The sequence below is a fragment of the Camponotus floridanus genome, unplaced genomic scaffold (genome assembly GCF_003227725.1).
Source record: "Camponotus floridanus strain SB8 unplaced genomic scaffold, Cflo_v7.5 scaffold18, whole genome shotgun sequence".
Lineage (NCBI taxonomy): Eukaryota > Metazoa > Arthropoda > Insecta > Hymenoptera > Formicidae > Camponotus > Camponotus floridanus.
In genome coordinates this window covers 1804124-1821990 of record NW_020229303.1, presented here as the reverse complement: position 1 = coordinate 1821990, position 17867 = coordinate 1804124, and the positions used below count along the sequence as shown (strand labels likewise).

Sequence of the window (17867 nt, the reverse complement as noted above, 5' to 3'; positions counted from 1 at the left end):
TCAAATAATTTTAATAAATCAATAGAATAAAAGCAAATTACTCAAACAAAGTAGTAATTTATTTTTTCTGATTTATTATACACATTTATTTTTGTAATATTATTAAAGCACAATTTTATTTTTCTCGAAATGTAAATAATAATAATCAAATAATTCTTAATTTTTATTTGACAAAGAACATCATTACTTTTTTAAATTTAAATTTAACATCAATTTTGGAAATTATAAAAATTGTATAAATAATTAATTAATTATTAATATAAATTATAAATTAATTATAAAAAATATATATAAATATATATAAATAATAATAAATTAATTATAAAAAATATATATGTATAACTAAATTAATATAATTCTATATATACAATAATTAATAAAATTCTATATATACATATATATATATATATATATATATATATATATATAAATGTATGTATATATAAAATTAACTTAATTAATTTATTATACACAATATATTTAACTACTTATTACATAAATTTACAGGTATAACATTTAAAGGGTTGTTTAACAATAATTAGTTATTATTAAATAATTTCTGTAAAAAAAATTCTCTCTCTGTAAAAATTTTTCACAGTATTACATATAACACAGTATTACAATATAATATTTCTATTAATATAATTTATTTCTTAATATTTTATTAATAATATTATATAATATCAAATATTATATTAACGTAATTAAAACGTTTTTATCGAACACTATATTTAGTAACTTTGACAATATATTTAAAAATATATGATTCGTACAAACGTATGTAAATGTCATATTGTAAATGTTCCGCATTTTGTATTAATTAGTATACATTATGAATATTAATTATTGCACATTTTTCGATTTTTAGCAAGACTTTTTACATTTAATAAATAAAATTTTATTTTTTTAATTTCTTGTGTCAGATAATTTACATTTATTTATGTATTACATTTATATCGTTACTTATATGTTTATTGATGATTATATCTTTTGTAATAAATTGTAAGAATCTACTTAAAAAATATATGAATTTAAAATTTTGACAAATTATTAATATATGTGTTTCTTTTCAAAAAATATCTGTCACCGAATTTAATATTGCAAAATTAATTATCGATTACCCGCAGAGAATAATTCGTTTACCAATAATTCGTTTACCAATTGTTTGTAATATAAAAATTTTATTATTTCTGTTGTAACGTAGAATTTATGTAATAACGAAAAATAATTTTATTCTATATGTTCAATAATATTTACATATTTTTTGAAATGTCGAAGTTAGGTATTACTATTAAGAAAACAGAAGTTTATTATTCACGTCTATCTCGTTAATTTGTGTGTTAATCGATAGAAACAAATTCTCATTTCTTTATCTGACGGATTAAAGAATATAAAATAATCTATAATATTATAGATCGTATATATATATATATATATATATATATATATATATATATAACAAATATATAATTTTATATCCAAATATATAATAATTAATCACATAAATAGATACATTTGACAATAGATACAGTTGTTTTTGATGGGTTTAAAAGCATTAATTAATATTTGTTTATATTTTAATCGTGAGTCTTAATTTTCAAATATTTTATTCATATAAATATTCAAAATATTATATATATATATATATATATATATATATATATATATATATATATATACAGGGTGAGGCATTTAAAACAGGCCACCTGAATAACTCCGTTGGTAAGCCGAATACAAAAAAATTGTTCAGACAAAAGTTGTATAGTTTCAAGGGGGACATATGATGGTGTCATTAGTTTAATCTTGAAGAGCCACCCGAAGGTCACGTGAAGGTCAGCTCCAACTTTTTAAATGGGACACCTTATATGCTTTTGCATATTCTTGTAGCTCATCTCAAGAGCTTTCCAAAACACTACAATTATGTTAGTTTTCATTAAATACTTTCCAAGTTATGAGGCTTGAAATCATTTTTTAATTTTACATAAACCGTAAAATATCTTGTAAAATATTCATTTTTCGATTATTTTACCTTAATACTTTTATGTACAAAATAATGAGAAGAATCAATTGGTGTAAAGAAAACACATAATTGCTTCGAACAAAAAAATGTAATTGTTAATTGCAAATTACATTTTTTTGTTCGAAGCAATTATGTGTTTTCTTTACACCAATTGATTCTTCTCATTATTTTGTACATAAAAGTATTAAGGTAAAATAATCGAAAAATGAATATTTTACAAGATATTTTACGGTTTATGTAAAATTAAAACATGATTTCAAGCCTCATAACTTGGAAAATATTTAATGAAAACTAATATAATTGTAGTGTTTTGGGAAGCTCTTGAGATGAGCTACAAGAATATGCAAAAGCATATAAGGTGTCCCATTTAAAAAGTTGGAGCTGACCTTCACGTGACCTTCGAGTGGCTCTTCAAGATTAAACTAATGACACCATCATAGTCTCCTTTGAAACCATACAACTTTTGTCTGAACAATTTTTCTGTATTCGGCTTACCAACGGAGTTATTCAGGTGGCCTGTTTTAGATGCCTCACCCTGTATATACAGGGTGTCCCAGACCACCCGTCTCATCCGATTTTTTCGTAAACGCGACATTTTAAAGAAAAATGTTTCAGACAAAAGTTTTGTGACTTCGAGGGGGACATAAGATGGTATCATTGGTTTGACCTTGGATAGTCGTTTGAAGGTCACATAAAGATTACCTTCAATTTTTTCTTAAATGGAACCCCCTATTTTTCATTGCATATTCTTGTAGCTTATCTCGAGAGCTTTCCAAAACACTATAATTAAGTACCTTTTTATTAAGTACTTTTTGAGTTATAAGGCTTGAAATAATTTCTTAATTTTACATAAACCATAAAATATCTAGTAAACCATTCATTTTTCGATTATCTTACCTTCATACTTTTATGTACAAAATAATGAGAGGAATCAATTGGTGTAAAGAAAACATACAGTTGTTTTTAAGAAAAAATATGGAATTGTTAATTGCAAATTACATATTTTTTCTTAGAAACAACTATGTGTTTTCTGTTATAGCATAACAGGAACACAACAGAATTACGCCTCTAATTGGTTACGCGGTACGCATTACGCGGAAAATATTAGTCCATGTGGCCGTACCCTTACAACCTTATGCTACGGCCATTGTAGAATGGCCTTTAAGCAGGATCTGCATTGGTCGTATCGTAACGTCGCAAGTCGTAAAGCCGGATCTACATTGGTCATATTTTAACGTCGCAAGTCGTAAGTCGTAGGCAAATTGACCAACCATAGTCAATTATTTCAAAAATAATCAATCATGATTGGTCAATTTGCCTACGACTTACGACTTGCGACGTTACGATATGACCCTTTGACTATATACCTATGGACTGCTAATGCCTCACATTTCCCATTGAAGCAATGCGATCCAAGATCTCAGCGCCTCCAGGTACCAAATGGCCAAAACAAGAACTAATAATTAAGAATCATATGGGCTGGTATTCATAGTCCGATCTTATATTTGAGATCGTCTTAAGTTCGAGCTTGAAATGCTACGCAGCTATTTGATTGATTGAATGAGATCTTAAGTCAACCTCCAAGCAGACTTAATGGTGCGGTCCCATGATACGGAACGTATGCGCAATGCGGAATTGGCGGAACGCTCGTGATTGGTTTAACCTGTTTTATGCTGTTCCGCCGATTTCTATCCGCAAGTTTCTATTTTATACACATTTTGTGCGGAACTTCGAAATTGTGTGTATGATGAAAAATGTCGAAACAGCAGATATCCGTAAAAATATTATTAAAAAATATTTTAAATAAGAGTGTAACAAGGAATGGTCCAACTAATGCTAATAATGCATCAAATAATTGAGGTGCCATTCTAAAATAATCCATATATTTTTCTGTGTCTTCGATCAGCATTTCCTTTACAAGATTCTCACTTGCTCCTTGTTGGAATCTTCTTTCTAAGCTGAATATAGGTCGCATCCAATATTTTCGTCATTTTTTAATATTTTCATTTTTTTTTACAATTATATACAATGAATATAATTTTATAATCTTACGGCGTAATTCATTCTTTTTAAATATACACCAACTTTGTTTTAATTTACTTAACAATCCACAAATAATAATAAACAATTTTTCAGAATCCATATTCAATATTAAGTTGTTGTCAGTTTTGAAAGTTATATATGAAATTCATGAATTTTTTGACATATATGTGTGAATCCGATCCGCATAAATTTGTATTTCCTATGTCCCATGCAGCGGAAAATACGGAAGCGTAATTTGCGCGAGCCAATAATGTACGCTGTTCCGATATAGACAACAAAAAAATCTATGGGAAAGAATCTTGTGATTGGCCAACACCAATTGCGTTTCCGTTTTCCATCTCCGCATGGGACATAAGAAAATATATTTCAACGGAACGCAATTGACGGAATGTCTGTGATTGGACGAACTTCGTTCCGCCAATTCCGCATTGCGCATACGTTCCGTATCATGGGACCGCACCATAAGACGATCTTAAATATAAGATCGGACTATGAATACCGGCCATGGTCTGAGTTCTGACCAGTTCTGTGATTCTGACTGTGAATTAAGAGAAGAAGTGAGTGAAAAAAAGTGAAAAAAGTATTATAAGCTTTTAAAAAAATAAAAAATGGTTCGCTATTGTTACGTAAAATGATGTAATAGCCCAGATAGCACATGGAACTCCTATGGACGTCCAATGGACATTCGAGTTTGGACATGTGGACGTCCATAAGATGTCTGAATTAAGTCCGACGGATATCCATTGGACATCCATAAGACGTCGGTTATTCACTACTTCGGATGTCCAAAAAACAATCCAAAAAAGGACTTAAAATGGACATCATTTTCAGTGTCTTACTCTTTCAAATTATTATTGGAATAAATATCAAAAATTCATAAACTCAGAAAAAAATTTATATTTAATTATGTATAATTGTGTAGATATAATTATGTATGGATTTTGACCTAATTTAATCATATATAAAAAATTGTTCTTTATTATACATAAATAAATAGCATTATGTATCCTTCATAACATTTAAAACATAAAAAATTCTTTGGCCCAACAAAATTAAATAATATAATAAAATAGTATAATTTATCTATTTCATATAAAACTTTACATAAAATTCATGTAAAAATTTTATTTATATTTATACTTGCTTATTGCACTCTACATTTTAAATAGGTAATTTAAAATGTAAAGTGCAACAAGCAAGTTTAAATAAGTACCGGATTATTTTCGTTTATTTGCCGGACATTTACTTGTACGACTTATAAAATCAATTTAATATCTGAAACTCTTGTATTGAGATCACAAATTAAATTGAACAGTATATTTTTAATCTTATTTGTTACTCTTTGCAAACTTTATATAATTCTTATAACTAAAACTTAAATACGAGAAAGATAGCGCATCGCACGTCGCATAGCGGTAAACGAACGAACTAACACATCCTTGCGTGCTCGCGCGAAACTTTGATGTCCAAGATCGGACATTTTGTGGACGTCCAAATATTGGCCGTTAACGGATGTCCCGAATCGGATGTACGATGAACAGTCATTTCATGTCCATGGACGTACGGACGTAAAATGGACATAAAATGAATGTCCATAGGATGTCCTGTGCTGTCTGGGAGCTCAAAATATAAAGCGTTTCAAAAAATAAGTGTAAATGTAATAAGAAATATAAATCTTAACAAAGTTTTTAACAATTTTAATATACATTTAATGAATAATGACTTGATGGACAATCACAAGTATGAATTAATAAAAACAATTATAGAATTGTATTTAAAAATAAAATTTTATTTCGGGAAAGAATTTACTAGAAAATCACATTTAAATTATGTTAGAAAAAATTTTATAAAAACAATATTATTTAAAGAGCAATAATTGGAAATTATAATAAAAAGTTATATTCGTTTATCAATTGCGTTTATGATTATTAGTTCTTCTTTTGGCCATTTAGTACCTAGAGGCGCAGAGATCTTGGATCGCAAAATGGCTGCCCATTAGAATAGGTATATAGTCAAAGATACGACCAATGTAGATTCGGCTTAAGTCGTAGGCAAATTGACCAACCATAGTCGATTATTTCAAAAATAATCAACCATGATTGGTCAATTGCCTACAACTTACGACTTGTGACGTTACGATGCGACCAATGTAGATCTGGCTTAAGACCGTGGCCTAGGGTAACCAGCAATGATTGACCAATCAGAGGCCGGTATTCATAGTCCGATCTTATATTTAAGATCGTCTTAAGTCTGCTTGGAGGTTGACTTAAGACCTCATTCAACCAATCAAATAGCTGCATAGCATTTCAAGCTCGAACTTAAGACGATCTCAAATATAAGATCGGACTATGAATACCGGCCAGAGAGTTCTATTTTGAATTAGCTAATTGGCGAAGTGGTCAATCGGATGCCACCCATATATATTCATATATAATGGGTCTGTTCTTTTCAGCTGCACTGCTGCACTAGTGCAATAAGTTAGAAAGAGACAAACATACTTTCTTTCACTCTGACTAATTGCACTAGTGCAGCAGTGCAGCTGAAAAGAACAGACCCCATGATTCAAAGAGAGAGAGAAAGAAAGAGCGAGAGAGAGAGAGAGAGAGAGAGAGAGAGGGAGAATAATTTTTAAGATTCTAACCTAATGGTATACAATTGTTTAAAATACGGTAATTTTTTTAATGCAAATATACAAATAAATGCAGATCAAAAAGTGAAAATAAAAGGAGGTTCCTGATAGTTATTCTTGATAGTCCTGATCGATCCGTTGGTAAAGAAAGTGCAAAAAAAATATTTTGCGTATATTTTAAAATGGACGACAATGCACGCACACTTTATTGTGGAAATCTGAGCGATAAAATAACTGAAGATATTCTCTATGAATTGTTCCTACAAGTTAGTATATATCTTCGTATATTAGAGATGAAATTATTGCACATTTATATGAATATCCTATTAATATCTTTTTCACAAGTTAAATCAAGACAAAAGTAGTTGTCTAACTTTTTTTCAAGTATATTCAAGTATATTCAAATAATTTTATTAATTATTATATAATTATTAAATTTTATATAATTAATTTTATTATAATTATTATTTTTTTTAAAATAATACTTCTAATAAAATAACATCATAATAACTGTAATTCAATTATTCAAATAAACATTACAAATATTTTATACAATTTATTTGCTAATCTTTAATTGCAATTCGATTTGTATACACTATATTTTGTATTTAATACAATATAAATATGAAACATATATATATTAGATACTTTTAAGAAAGTATTGTTTTTAAAAATAGCATGTTATTAAATATAAATTATATAGATGAAGTTAATACAAATATTTTTGTTATATTAGGGAGGTCCTATACAAAAGATAAGCATTCCTAAAGATCGTGATGGCAAACAAAGACCATTTGCATTTATCACATATAAACATATACATTCTGTGGAATATGCTTTACGTTTATTTGATGGTACAGAACTATATAATCGTACCCTTAATATGCAACTAAGGAATAATGCTGAGTCACTACAAGTGGAACAATCTTTGAATCCTGTTCGCAACATAAATCACATGTTAGAATTAGGGCAACAAATGATCTTAGGAAATTATCCTGCACTGCAGAGTGGCGGTGGAATGTTTGTTGCACATATTTCACAAAATATTCCGACATATCCAAGACAATTGGATACAAATACAATTGGAAACAATACTGGCAATGATGATAGGAATAGAAGAAATCATCCTTATCAAAGGAATAGAGATAGAAAACAAGAGAGAGATAGAAATCAGGAAAGAAACAGAGACAGAAATCGAGAAAGAGAGAGAGAAAAAGATAGAGCAAGAAGCAGAGAACAAAATGATCATTATAGAGATGAGAGATCACACCATAATAGAGATAATTGGAACACCCATCGTTCCAATGGCTATTCCCGATATAATGACAATAGGAAAAGATGGGCTCATTAGTAATAAGGATTTTTTTATCTGTTATTTACTAATTGATTTCTCAATTTCTAAATTTAATAGAAAATAAGCATAGATTTCATTTTTCTTCTATTTTGCTTTGAAATGAATATATTATAATTTTATTATAAGTGGTATATAATTTTCAGTATATAACTATAATTTTGTAAATATTTATAATTCTATTTACAATTCTACTTTTTAATATATAATATATAACATACTGATATATACATACATATATATATATATATGTATGTGTGTGTGTGTGTGTGTGTAATACAAGTAAATTCCATATAAATTGCTAAAACAAATGTGTTTTTGCCATACTTAAAATTCTATTGAGAAAAATTTATATATCATAAGGGAGAAGAATACCATTACTATATCATTAATAGAAGTTAAAGGAAATCTTGTGTTTTTTGTTTATTATTATAACAATAAACATGTATCATATTGATGACAATCAACTTTTCATGTGCGTTATTATATAAATACACTCAATATGCTATTTTAGTTACTTATAGGCTTTATTTTTGTATCTACATCACACATATTGACACAAACATTAAATATATAACAAATGTTGTATGATTTGTACTGCTTCTGCATATTTTTTTTCTCTTTTATCTTTTTACCTTTAATAATCTGAGCAGCTCTTTGTGCTAACATAAGCACAGCTGCATTGATATTTCCACTTGGGAGAGACGGAAGAACCGATGCGTCCACGACATACAAATTTTTCGTATTATAAACTCTACAATACAAATATAATATTTGTATATACATGATAAAAATTTTGTCGTAATAAAAGATTTGAAGCACTTAACATATACAAATGAGTCAAGTGCAAGATGCAAGTAATAAAATATATGCAATAATAAAAATATATGCTCTAGTCAATTTAAAATTAATAAATAAAAGCAACAGATTTGAATTTTTATTAAAGATTCTAATCCTGTTATATATAATTTATGAATTCTAATTTAAAATCATTTTTCTCTCATTAGATTGATAAATGTAATGTAAAAATCACTATTTCTTTTTTGATTGATTTATCAGTCTTCCAGCACTAAACAAAGCATGCATTGTTATTACATCTCCATCTTACATTTGATTTATGTTAATCTTTCGTTTTAATTGTTTTATTCCTTTGTTTCCATTTGTTCTAATTTTAATTTCATCAAATAAATAATACCTGAATGATTTATCAACGACATCATTCATACGGCATGTACCAACTGGATGATAGGATGTCAATGTTAAATGTTGCACATAACACTTCCAATACTCTCTAGTGTCAAATGTATGATTTTCACAGCCAGGAAAACATTTCTTGTTGAGAGATGCACCATAACTTTTCAAAGCATTCGTCTTCAAAAGTTTCTTTATAAAATACAATCCTAAGCATATATAATATTGATTAAAAAATATCTATATATTTGCATAAACATACATACATACATACATACAGAGTGTCCCAAAAGTCCCGGACCGGTCGAATATTTCATAAACTATGCACTTTCGAAAGAAATGTTTCAAACAAAAGTTGTATGCCTTGAAGGGTGCCATTAGATAGTGGCAATGATTTGACATGGGAAAGTCATTTGAAAGTCACGTGAAGATCACCTCAGAAAAAATATGGAATTGTTAGTTGCAAATACATATTTTTTTTAAAACAACTATGTGTTTTCTTTACATCAATTGATTCCTCTCATTATTTTGTACATAAAATTAATACTATTTATTACTATAATACTAATTACTATAATACTATGTGTTTTCTTTACATCAATTGATTCCACTCATTATTTTATACATAAAATTAATACTATTTATTACTATAATACTAATTACTATAATACTATAATACTAATTAATTACTATTAAGGTAAGATAATCGAAAAATGAATATTTTACTAGATATTTTATGATTTATGCAAAATTAAGAAATGATTTCAAGCCTCATAACTCGAAAAGTACTCAATGAAGAAATACTTTATTATAGTGCTTTGGAAAGCTTTCGAGATAAGCTATACGAATATGTAATAAAAAATAGGGGGTTCCATTTAAGAAATTGACGGTGATCTTCACGTGACTTTCAAATGACTCTCCCATGTCAAATCATTGCCACTATCTGATGGCCCCCTTCAAGTCATACAACTTTTGTCTGAAACATTTCTTTCTAAAGTGCATGGTTTATGAAATATTCGACCGGTCCGGGACTTTTGGGACACTCTTTATACAGGGTGGCAGGGAATTTTTGACCTTAACGAAGTAAGGAGGTAGATTGGCTCAAACGCGCGGCAAAGCGGTGATTGGGGAGGGGAGGAGCCTTCGCCACGCGCTTACACACTCATCGCTCTTTCCCTCCTCAATCACCGCTTCGCCCCGCCCCGCCATTATGTTACAGTCAGACCGCCTTCGTCGTCGTGTGCTTCTAGCCACACGCATTAGCCGATCTTCTTTATTTAATTTTTCGTTAATTATTGCGACAATCACAAAACAATAGAGGTCTTTCCTTCTTAATTTGAGCCATTCTATATCTCCTTACTTCGTAAAGGTCAAAAATTTCCTGACACCCTGTATATATATATATATATATATATATATATTATATATATATATATATATGCATTTTTATTTTTTAATATACTATGTATGCATTTAATTACCTTCTATAAGAGTATCAATATCTTCCTTATTCGATAAATATTTCGGATCAATTAGTGGTTCATCAAAGGGATTGCTGCTCTGCAATAGTAATTCTCCACTACTTTTAGGATGTAGTAAAACAGGAGCGATTGTAATTGTATTTTCGTTTGAAAGAGAATCAAAATATTTATTATAAACCTGGAAAAAGAAATATATAGAGAAATAAGATCTCATAAGAAATATTTGAATATTTTCTTTTCCTTTCAGTTCCCTCTATTTTCTATTCTTTATTATTTGTATTTTTTTATTTTATATACTTCATCCGAAATTCCCATTGCTCTTTTGAGAATGAAGCCATAGTCTTTTGCTGCTCCAAGAGGTAATACCATTAATTGCAAATCTGGTATTGTGGATTTATTTGTATGTAATGCACTATGAAAAGTTCCTAATACTTCAACTCCTGCTGATGTCCATGGTCCTAAATAAATAGATAAATTATCTTTACAATGTGTCAAAATGTAACAACTGCAATACATATGTATTTATGAAAATTACTTATAGTCATATTATTTTTTTATTCATCAATTACTATAGCTATTAATCACTTAGCTATCTAATGAGAAATAAAAACAAGTTAACTTATGAAAGAAACATTACTATGCGCATATATATATATATATATATATATATATATATATATATATATATATATACACAGGGTGTGTCCCACCTAGAAGTGGCCACCCCCTTTTATCTTTTAAACTAAAAGAGATAGACCATAACAAATATATATGAAATTAAATGGCTTTAACTGAACTTTATTGTGAGTATAGTGGTTGATTACAAAATTTATCTGTATTAAAGAACGGAGAGGTATATAATTTTTTTATAATAATGTAGATATTTTGATATAATAAAAGTTGTAGCGCTGTTTGAAACCAATATAACGATGTATGATTTAATGTAAATATTTTACATATTATACGAGATTTTCCGACTTGAAATATCGCGGGCGACGTCCACCATTTCATTTTCGGCCCTGCGATATAGCCAACTTCTGACTCTTGCATTAGAGGTTGACATATGTCATGTTGTCATTTAATCATGATACTCACAATAAAGTTCAGTTAAAGCCATTTAATTTCATATATATTTGTTATGGTCTATCTCTTTTAGTTTAAAAGATAGAAGGGGGTGGCCACTTCTAGGTGGGACACCCTGTATATATATATATATATAGTTTTGATATATTTGTATTAGCATATTCTTACCTCTTCCAAAAAGGAAATAATTAAGAGCCGACATAGGATTAGAAATGTCAGAAAAATTCAGTCCAAGACTTGTATTAAGCATGATCAAATCGAGACCAGTTAATATATGATCCATTAAAGTCTGACCAACTGGCAAATCATTAATCACACTAATCTAAATAATGATAATTGTAAATAGTTTAATATCGCTAGTCGAGTAATCAAAGGATCAATTGAAAAATTGTAGTCGACCAAAACTAGCCAAAAAATTAAGTTTATTAATACGACGTTTCGACCATGTGGTTGTGGTCCTTATCAAGTATACACGATGTAATAATAATCAGAAGGCAAACATTAATGGTGAACATATAAAACAACGTAATACAAAAAACGTTATTTAACTAAATTCAAATTTGAAAGAAGCTGATGCGTTCGACTACAATTTTTCAATTGATCCTAAATAACGATAGTTATTACAGAAAACAATAAAAAATGTAATGAAAAATAGTAATTAAAATAGTAATTAAATAATTATTTCATTTTAATTATTTCATATAAGATTTATTATCTTATAATATATCTCTATAATAAGTGTATACTGATCTTTTTGAGAAATGAGAAAATTTTATTATATTATTAATATAAGTTATGCAATATATGCTTGTATATGTGTTATTTTAAAATTTTTATTATGACAAAATAAGACTTACAATAAATTATAAATTGTAAAACAAATATATATGTTTTAAATTAGTTAATAAAAATTACTTACATTCAAATCCTCTAAGTGTTTCTTTGGTCCAATTCCAGATAACATTAATAACTTCGGACTCTCAATTACACCAGCACTTAGAATAATTCCTTTTTTTGCTATTGCTGTATATTTATTACCAAATCTAAGAAATTCAATTCCTTCAGCTTTATCCAAATTCACTAGTATCTTTAATAATTAATTAATTATGCTTTGATATGTATATGAAAAAGCAATGTGAAAAATGTTCTTCGAATTTACTTTGTTGGCACGTGCATGAGTAAGTATGGTCAAGTTGGGATAACTAGATTTCTGACGTAAAACTTTGTCTGAACTCCATCTTCTACCATTTTCCATCATCAACTGAGCTTTCATAAAACCTAAATAATAAACATTATTGTAAATAGAAATATAACATGCAACTGAGATACTTTATATAAGAAATAGATACCTGTATCTAATCGCAAATTCATGTCGCCTATATCGTGATATAATTCTTTTATTGCTTCCAAAAATATATCAGCAAAATCAGAGCTCCATCTTAATTCATTAATGCTCACTAATTTATTAATCTTTGCAATTGACTCTAAAAATAATTATACATAAAATTTATAAAGTGTAAATAAATTTAAGCATAATTTAAATATATCTCTATATCTGATCTATAAATATATATATGAATGTGTATATATATATGTACACACACATACACATGCTATATAAATTAATATGAAAGTTTCTTTGTACCCATAAAATCTGGAAACCATATTTCATAATCCAATCGATGTCCCAATACATAAGCCATATAATTTAAGCGACTTGTTCCTCCAACAATTTTACCTCTAGGCCATCTGCTTTGCTGTAAAAATCTTTGTGACAATATATGTGCATCATTTTTCAATACATATTTCAACATATATATTTACATTGTTAATTAAACCTTTACATGCATGTTTTTGAGGTACAGTAATATATTGCCAATCATAGGCAGTTTTTTGAATCATTGGGGCCAAGAGTGGTATATCAAGAAAAAAAGGTGCTGTACCACCTGCTTCTAGCAATAATATTTTTTGCTTATCCTCCGCTAGCTGTGTCGCTAGAATTGTACCAGCGCTACCAGCACCAACTATAATCATTCTGATTAAATATACAAATAAACAATATAAACTACATTTTTAAAATAGTATAAATAGATAAGTAAAATAGTCAAATTAGTTTTGAAAATACAGATTTTAGATATACGAATAAAAATAAATATAAAGAAATAAAATTGATTATTTTACAAATTATTGAATTATTTTTAAATTAAAAATATATTCATCGATATGATTGTTTTGATATATCTTATATAAATAATTATAAGTTCTTATTAGATAAAATGCTTTTGCATTTATATATTTTATTATTTCTCTATTTCAATTTTTATTCTAGACTGTATAACCTACCAACAATATAATCATATTTTTGCATATCTTGAACATTATTGTAAAACCATTGCAAAGATATATCCAACACATATGCAAAATGAATATAGAAAAAAAATACCGTCGTAAATGTGCCGATAAGGACAGACAATAGTGATTTTGTAAAAATAAACATTTTGATTAAAACCGTAATCACATTATGGGTCTGTTCTTTTCAGCTGCACTGCTGCACTAGTGCAATTAGTTAGAGTGAAAGAATGTATGTTTGTCTCTTTCTAACTTATTGCATTAGTGCAGCAGTACAGCTGAAAAGAACAGACTATGGCCGGTATTCATAGGCCGGTATTCATAGTCCGATCTTATATTTGAGATCGTCTTAAGTTCGAGCTTGAAATGCTATGCAGCTATTTGATTGGTTGAATGAGGTCTTAAGTCAACCTCCAAGCAGACTTAAGACGATCTTAAATATAAGATCGGACTATGAATACCGGCCATAGTCTGATCTTATATTTGAGATCGTCTTAAGTTCGAGCTTGAAATGCTACGCAGCTATTTGATTGGTTGAATGAGGTCTTAAGTCAACCTCCAAGCAGACTTAAGACGATCTTAAATATAAGATCGGACTAGAGAACCTCTAGGAGAGAGAATGGACAACTGATCAAGCTTTTTCATGATTGGCTGGCAGAAAATGTATCAATTTTAGCTATTGCGACGCCAATGCAAAATATGATGACACAAATAGGACACACATGACACACATATATTAACCTATTTGTGTGTCATCATATTTTGCATTGGCGTCGCAATAGCTAAAATTGATACATTTTCTGCCAGCCAATCATGAAAAAGCTTGATCACATGTCACATGATCAGTTGTCCATTCTCTCTCCTAGAGGTTCTCTAGATCGGACTATTGGCCGGTATTCATAGTCCGATCTTATATTTGAGATCGTCTTAAGTTCGAGCTTGAAATGCTACGCAGCTATTTGATTGGTTGAAGGAGGTCTTAAGTCAACCTCGGACCAGACTTAAGACGATCTTAAATATAAGATCGGACTATGGCCGGTATTCATAGTCCGATCTTATATTTAAGATCGTCTTAAGTCTGCTTGGAGGTTGACTTAAGACCTCATTCAACCAATCAAATAGCTGCGTAGCATTTCAAGCTCGAACTTAAGACGATCTCAAATATAAGATCGGACTATGAATACCGGCCTATGAATACCGGCCTATGAGTTGTAATTGACCAATCAAAATCAGAAAGAAACTTGAGACAGAGGGAAGACTGAGAGATGTCATGGCCTGCTTTTAGGTGATCTCTGAAAGCGATACTCCCTCTATGGACATTGAAAACGTGGACATGAACTACAAAGCCAAAATCCATAAATGTTCTCAGAGGGTAATATATAATGTGCACAATTTCTGGTTTTGTTCCGTGCTATGAGCACGAAATGTCGATAGCATTAGTGCTGTATAACAAGATATTTTTATGTATGTAAATTGATAGTAAATAAATTATTCAATCGCGAAAGATACTGTAATATTCAAAGATGAAATAAATATTTTTCTATATTCATTGTCATATTTATATCTTTTTATTTACAAAACACAAAATGCCTGCTGTGGGATAAAAACATTTTTAATCGTATTTCTATAAATCTTGTTAAATATCAGTAAACTGATCTTTGATATCTATCAATCATTTTTTTAATTATTTAACAATCTAATTATTAATATATGTATAGAATTTGTCAAATTAATCACTGATTCCTCTGAAGTTTTTTTAAGACTCGAAAAATATAGATGTTGCAAAATATTTTAAGTCTCTTCCTTTATATAAAATATAAAGAATTCATATGCTAACACTATTTATATTTTTATTATAATTTTCATACCAGCATAATACTTTTGTGCTTAATACTTTATATAATACAATGTACTAAATTATAAAATTTAACATAATTACAAAATAGTATTACTATTAATAAATAGGTTGTATGCATATTGTATTTTACTTTCTAATCATTTTCAATCACTATGCATTTCTATCCAATATATTCTCTTCTTCGAGTTCTTGGATTATTATGGTTTATTGTATTCCTTCGTGTTAACATCATAAAAATTACCATCACTTGTCATGCTTATTCCTTCCTATGGAGTCCATCGGAATACTTTCTATGGACATTTGTTCTCAGGTATAGATATTTTATAATATAAAATTTACTAAAAATTTTTACATAGTCCAGACAAGATTAGCGATGATTAATCCCTAAGATTATTGGAATTTTAATATATTTTCTTTAGCATTAAAGGAATATTAAAAAAATTTTAATGATCACCTAACAGCCTTAACAATCCTTTTTTTACGTGGGAAAATGCTCCTTATCTATTTTAACGGTCCCGCCGGGGTAGAATTCAGCTCTCGCATATATAAAATTTCGCAAAAAATTTGTATTACTATAAAAATTATTGAGTGTTAGCAATTTAATTTTCATCCTTATATAAATAAAATACCTATAAAAAAACACTCAAAAAATATTGACCCCTTAAACATCCCCTTAAAAACCTCTTGTTAATATTAATAATATAATTATTGAAATATTTTTTAATCTATCCCTAATATTATTTAAACCTATATTTCCTGATTCTTTAAAAGATGCATAATATATTAATCACCTAAATTAATCACATAATAGCCCTAACAATCCTCTACTTCTTGAAAGGAAAATTAAAAAATCTTCATCAACACCTAATAGTCGTAATAATTCTATTTCTCGATTAAATAAAATTATTCGAGGAAAGCCTATTTCTAATCACGTATATTTTAATCTCTAATCACATATATTTTAAATTATATGTCCTAATTACATTCTCTAACCGCATGCTTTAATCGCGTGAATAAATGTCCGACATTACGTACTATTGTACGTAAAGCGTTTCTTCAGGTCAGTTGAACTTACTTTTCGTTGATCCTGGTCACTTTCTTACTCGATTTAATCAGAGATCGAAAAAGGAGATACGCACACACTTCTTCTTTTGCCGATTAATTAACGGCAAATGAGCGTAAATATTTCACGCTCATCGTAACGATCGCTCGATTTTGATCGTTCGTTAAATATTTAAATATAATTTTATTTTAACTTAAAGCCAAATTACTACAAATTTCTGTATATGATATTTTCTAATAAAATATAAAACTCATGTGTGTGTGTGTGTATAACCTTTATCATATTACAAATTATTTAATTAATTAATCATTTGGCTTTATATTAAGTTAAAGTAAAGTTAAAAACAATATCTATAAACAAATTCTACGATGGATGAGCTACAAGAAATTAGAATAAAATAAGTGTGAGTTATAAAAATAAAGTAGCATAAAAAATTGATAAAATTGATAAAATTATTAATGCGTACTCTTTATTTAATAAATTAGACAAGATTTTTACAAAATATTTTCTTTTCTTGATTCTCTTTTTTTAATTATAATACTTCAATATATTTTCACAATAGATGCAAAGCATTTCGAAAGAATTTATTAAAAGTTATTTAATTTAAATAATCCTAGCTCATCCATTTTAAGGCAACGAATTACTACAATCTACAATGTACATCTACGTCTACAATCTCTACGAATTCGTTACCTTAAAGTTAAATAAAAGTTTTTCTCACTCACTAGCACTGATGCGCAAAAGCGGAGTTGTTGTTATCGAAGCTAGTTGTCTGTAACATACAAATATAAAATTTATT

The 17867-nt window shown here is 28.4% G+C and overlaps 2 protein-coding genes across 8 annotated transcripts; one reads left to right on the top strand and one right to left on the bottom strand.

Annotated features, from left to right (window-relative positions):
• Positions 1-6704: 6704 nt before the first annotated feature.
• LOC105253912 (RNA-binding protein 7) lies at positions 6705-8109 on the top strand. Its single transcript, XM_011262271.3, has 2 exons — positions 6705-6958; positions 7429-8109. Exons 1-2 carry the CDS (start codon positions 6875-6877, stop codon positions 8041-8043), a joined length of 699 nt encoding a protein of 232 aa, XP_011260573.1. The 5' UTR covers positions 6705-6874; the 3' UTR covers positions 8044-8109.
• A 211-nt stretch (positions 8110-8320) lies between these two features.
• LOC105253911 (glucose dehydrogenase [FAD, quinone]) lies at positions 8321-17808 on the bottom strand. Of its 7 annotated transcripts, none has more exons than XM_025407571.1 (11): positions 17794-17808; positions 13623-13833; positions 13444-13555; positions 13148-13282; positions 12958-13076; positions 12718-12885; positions 11967-12120; positions 11013-11173; positions 10716-10893; positions 9239-9443; positions 8321-8797 (listed from the first exon to the last, which is right to left on the bottom strand). In XM_025407571.1, the coding sequence occupies exons 2-11, from the start codon at positions 13830-13832 to the stop codon at positions 8554-8556; spliced, it is 1686 nt and encodes a 561-aa protein (XP_025263356.1). In that variant the 5' UTR covers position 13833; positions 17794-17808; the 3' UTR covers positions 8321-8553. The 7 variants fall into 7 exon arrangements, with proteins under 7 accessions (XP_025263356.1, XP_011260567.1, XP_011260570.1 ...); XM_011262265.3 differs by lacking the exon at positions 17794-17808 and adding an exon at positions 14142-14328 and having other exon boundaries at positions 13623-13822; XM_011262268.3 differs by lacking the exon at positions 17794-17808 and adding an exon at positions 14242-14328 and having other exon boundaries at positions 13623-13822.
• Between the last annotated feature and the right edge of the window lie 59 nt (positions 17809-17867).

Bases quoted from the DNA above. Each gene is read 5' to 3' on its own strand.
- LOC105253911 (XM_011262265.3), bottom strand. From the start codon at position 14,295: ATGTTTATTTTTACAAAATCACTATTGTCTGTCCTTATCGGCACATTT. The intron at 13,823-14,141 runs GTAGGTTATACA...GAATGATTATAG, and splicing joins AAAATATGATTATATTGTTG to TTGGTGCTGGTAGCGCTGGT. The intron at 13,077-13,147 runs GTATCTATTTCT...TTTATTATTTAG, and splicing joins GAATTTGCGATTAGATACAG to GTTTTATGAAAGCTCAGTTG.
- LOC105253912 (XM_011262271.3), top strand. From the start codon at position 6,875: ATGGACGACAATGCACGCACACTTTATTGTGGAAATCTGAGCGATAAA. The intron at 6,959-7,428 runs GTTAGTATATAT...TTGTTATATTAG, and splicing joins TCTATGAATTGTTCCTACAA to GGAGGTCCTATACAAAAGAT.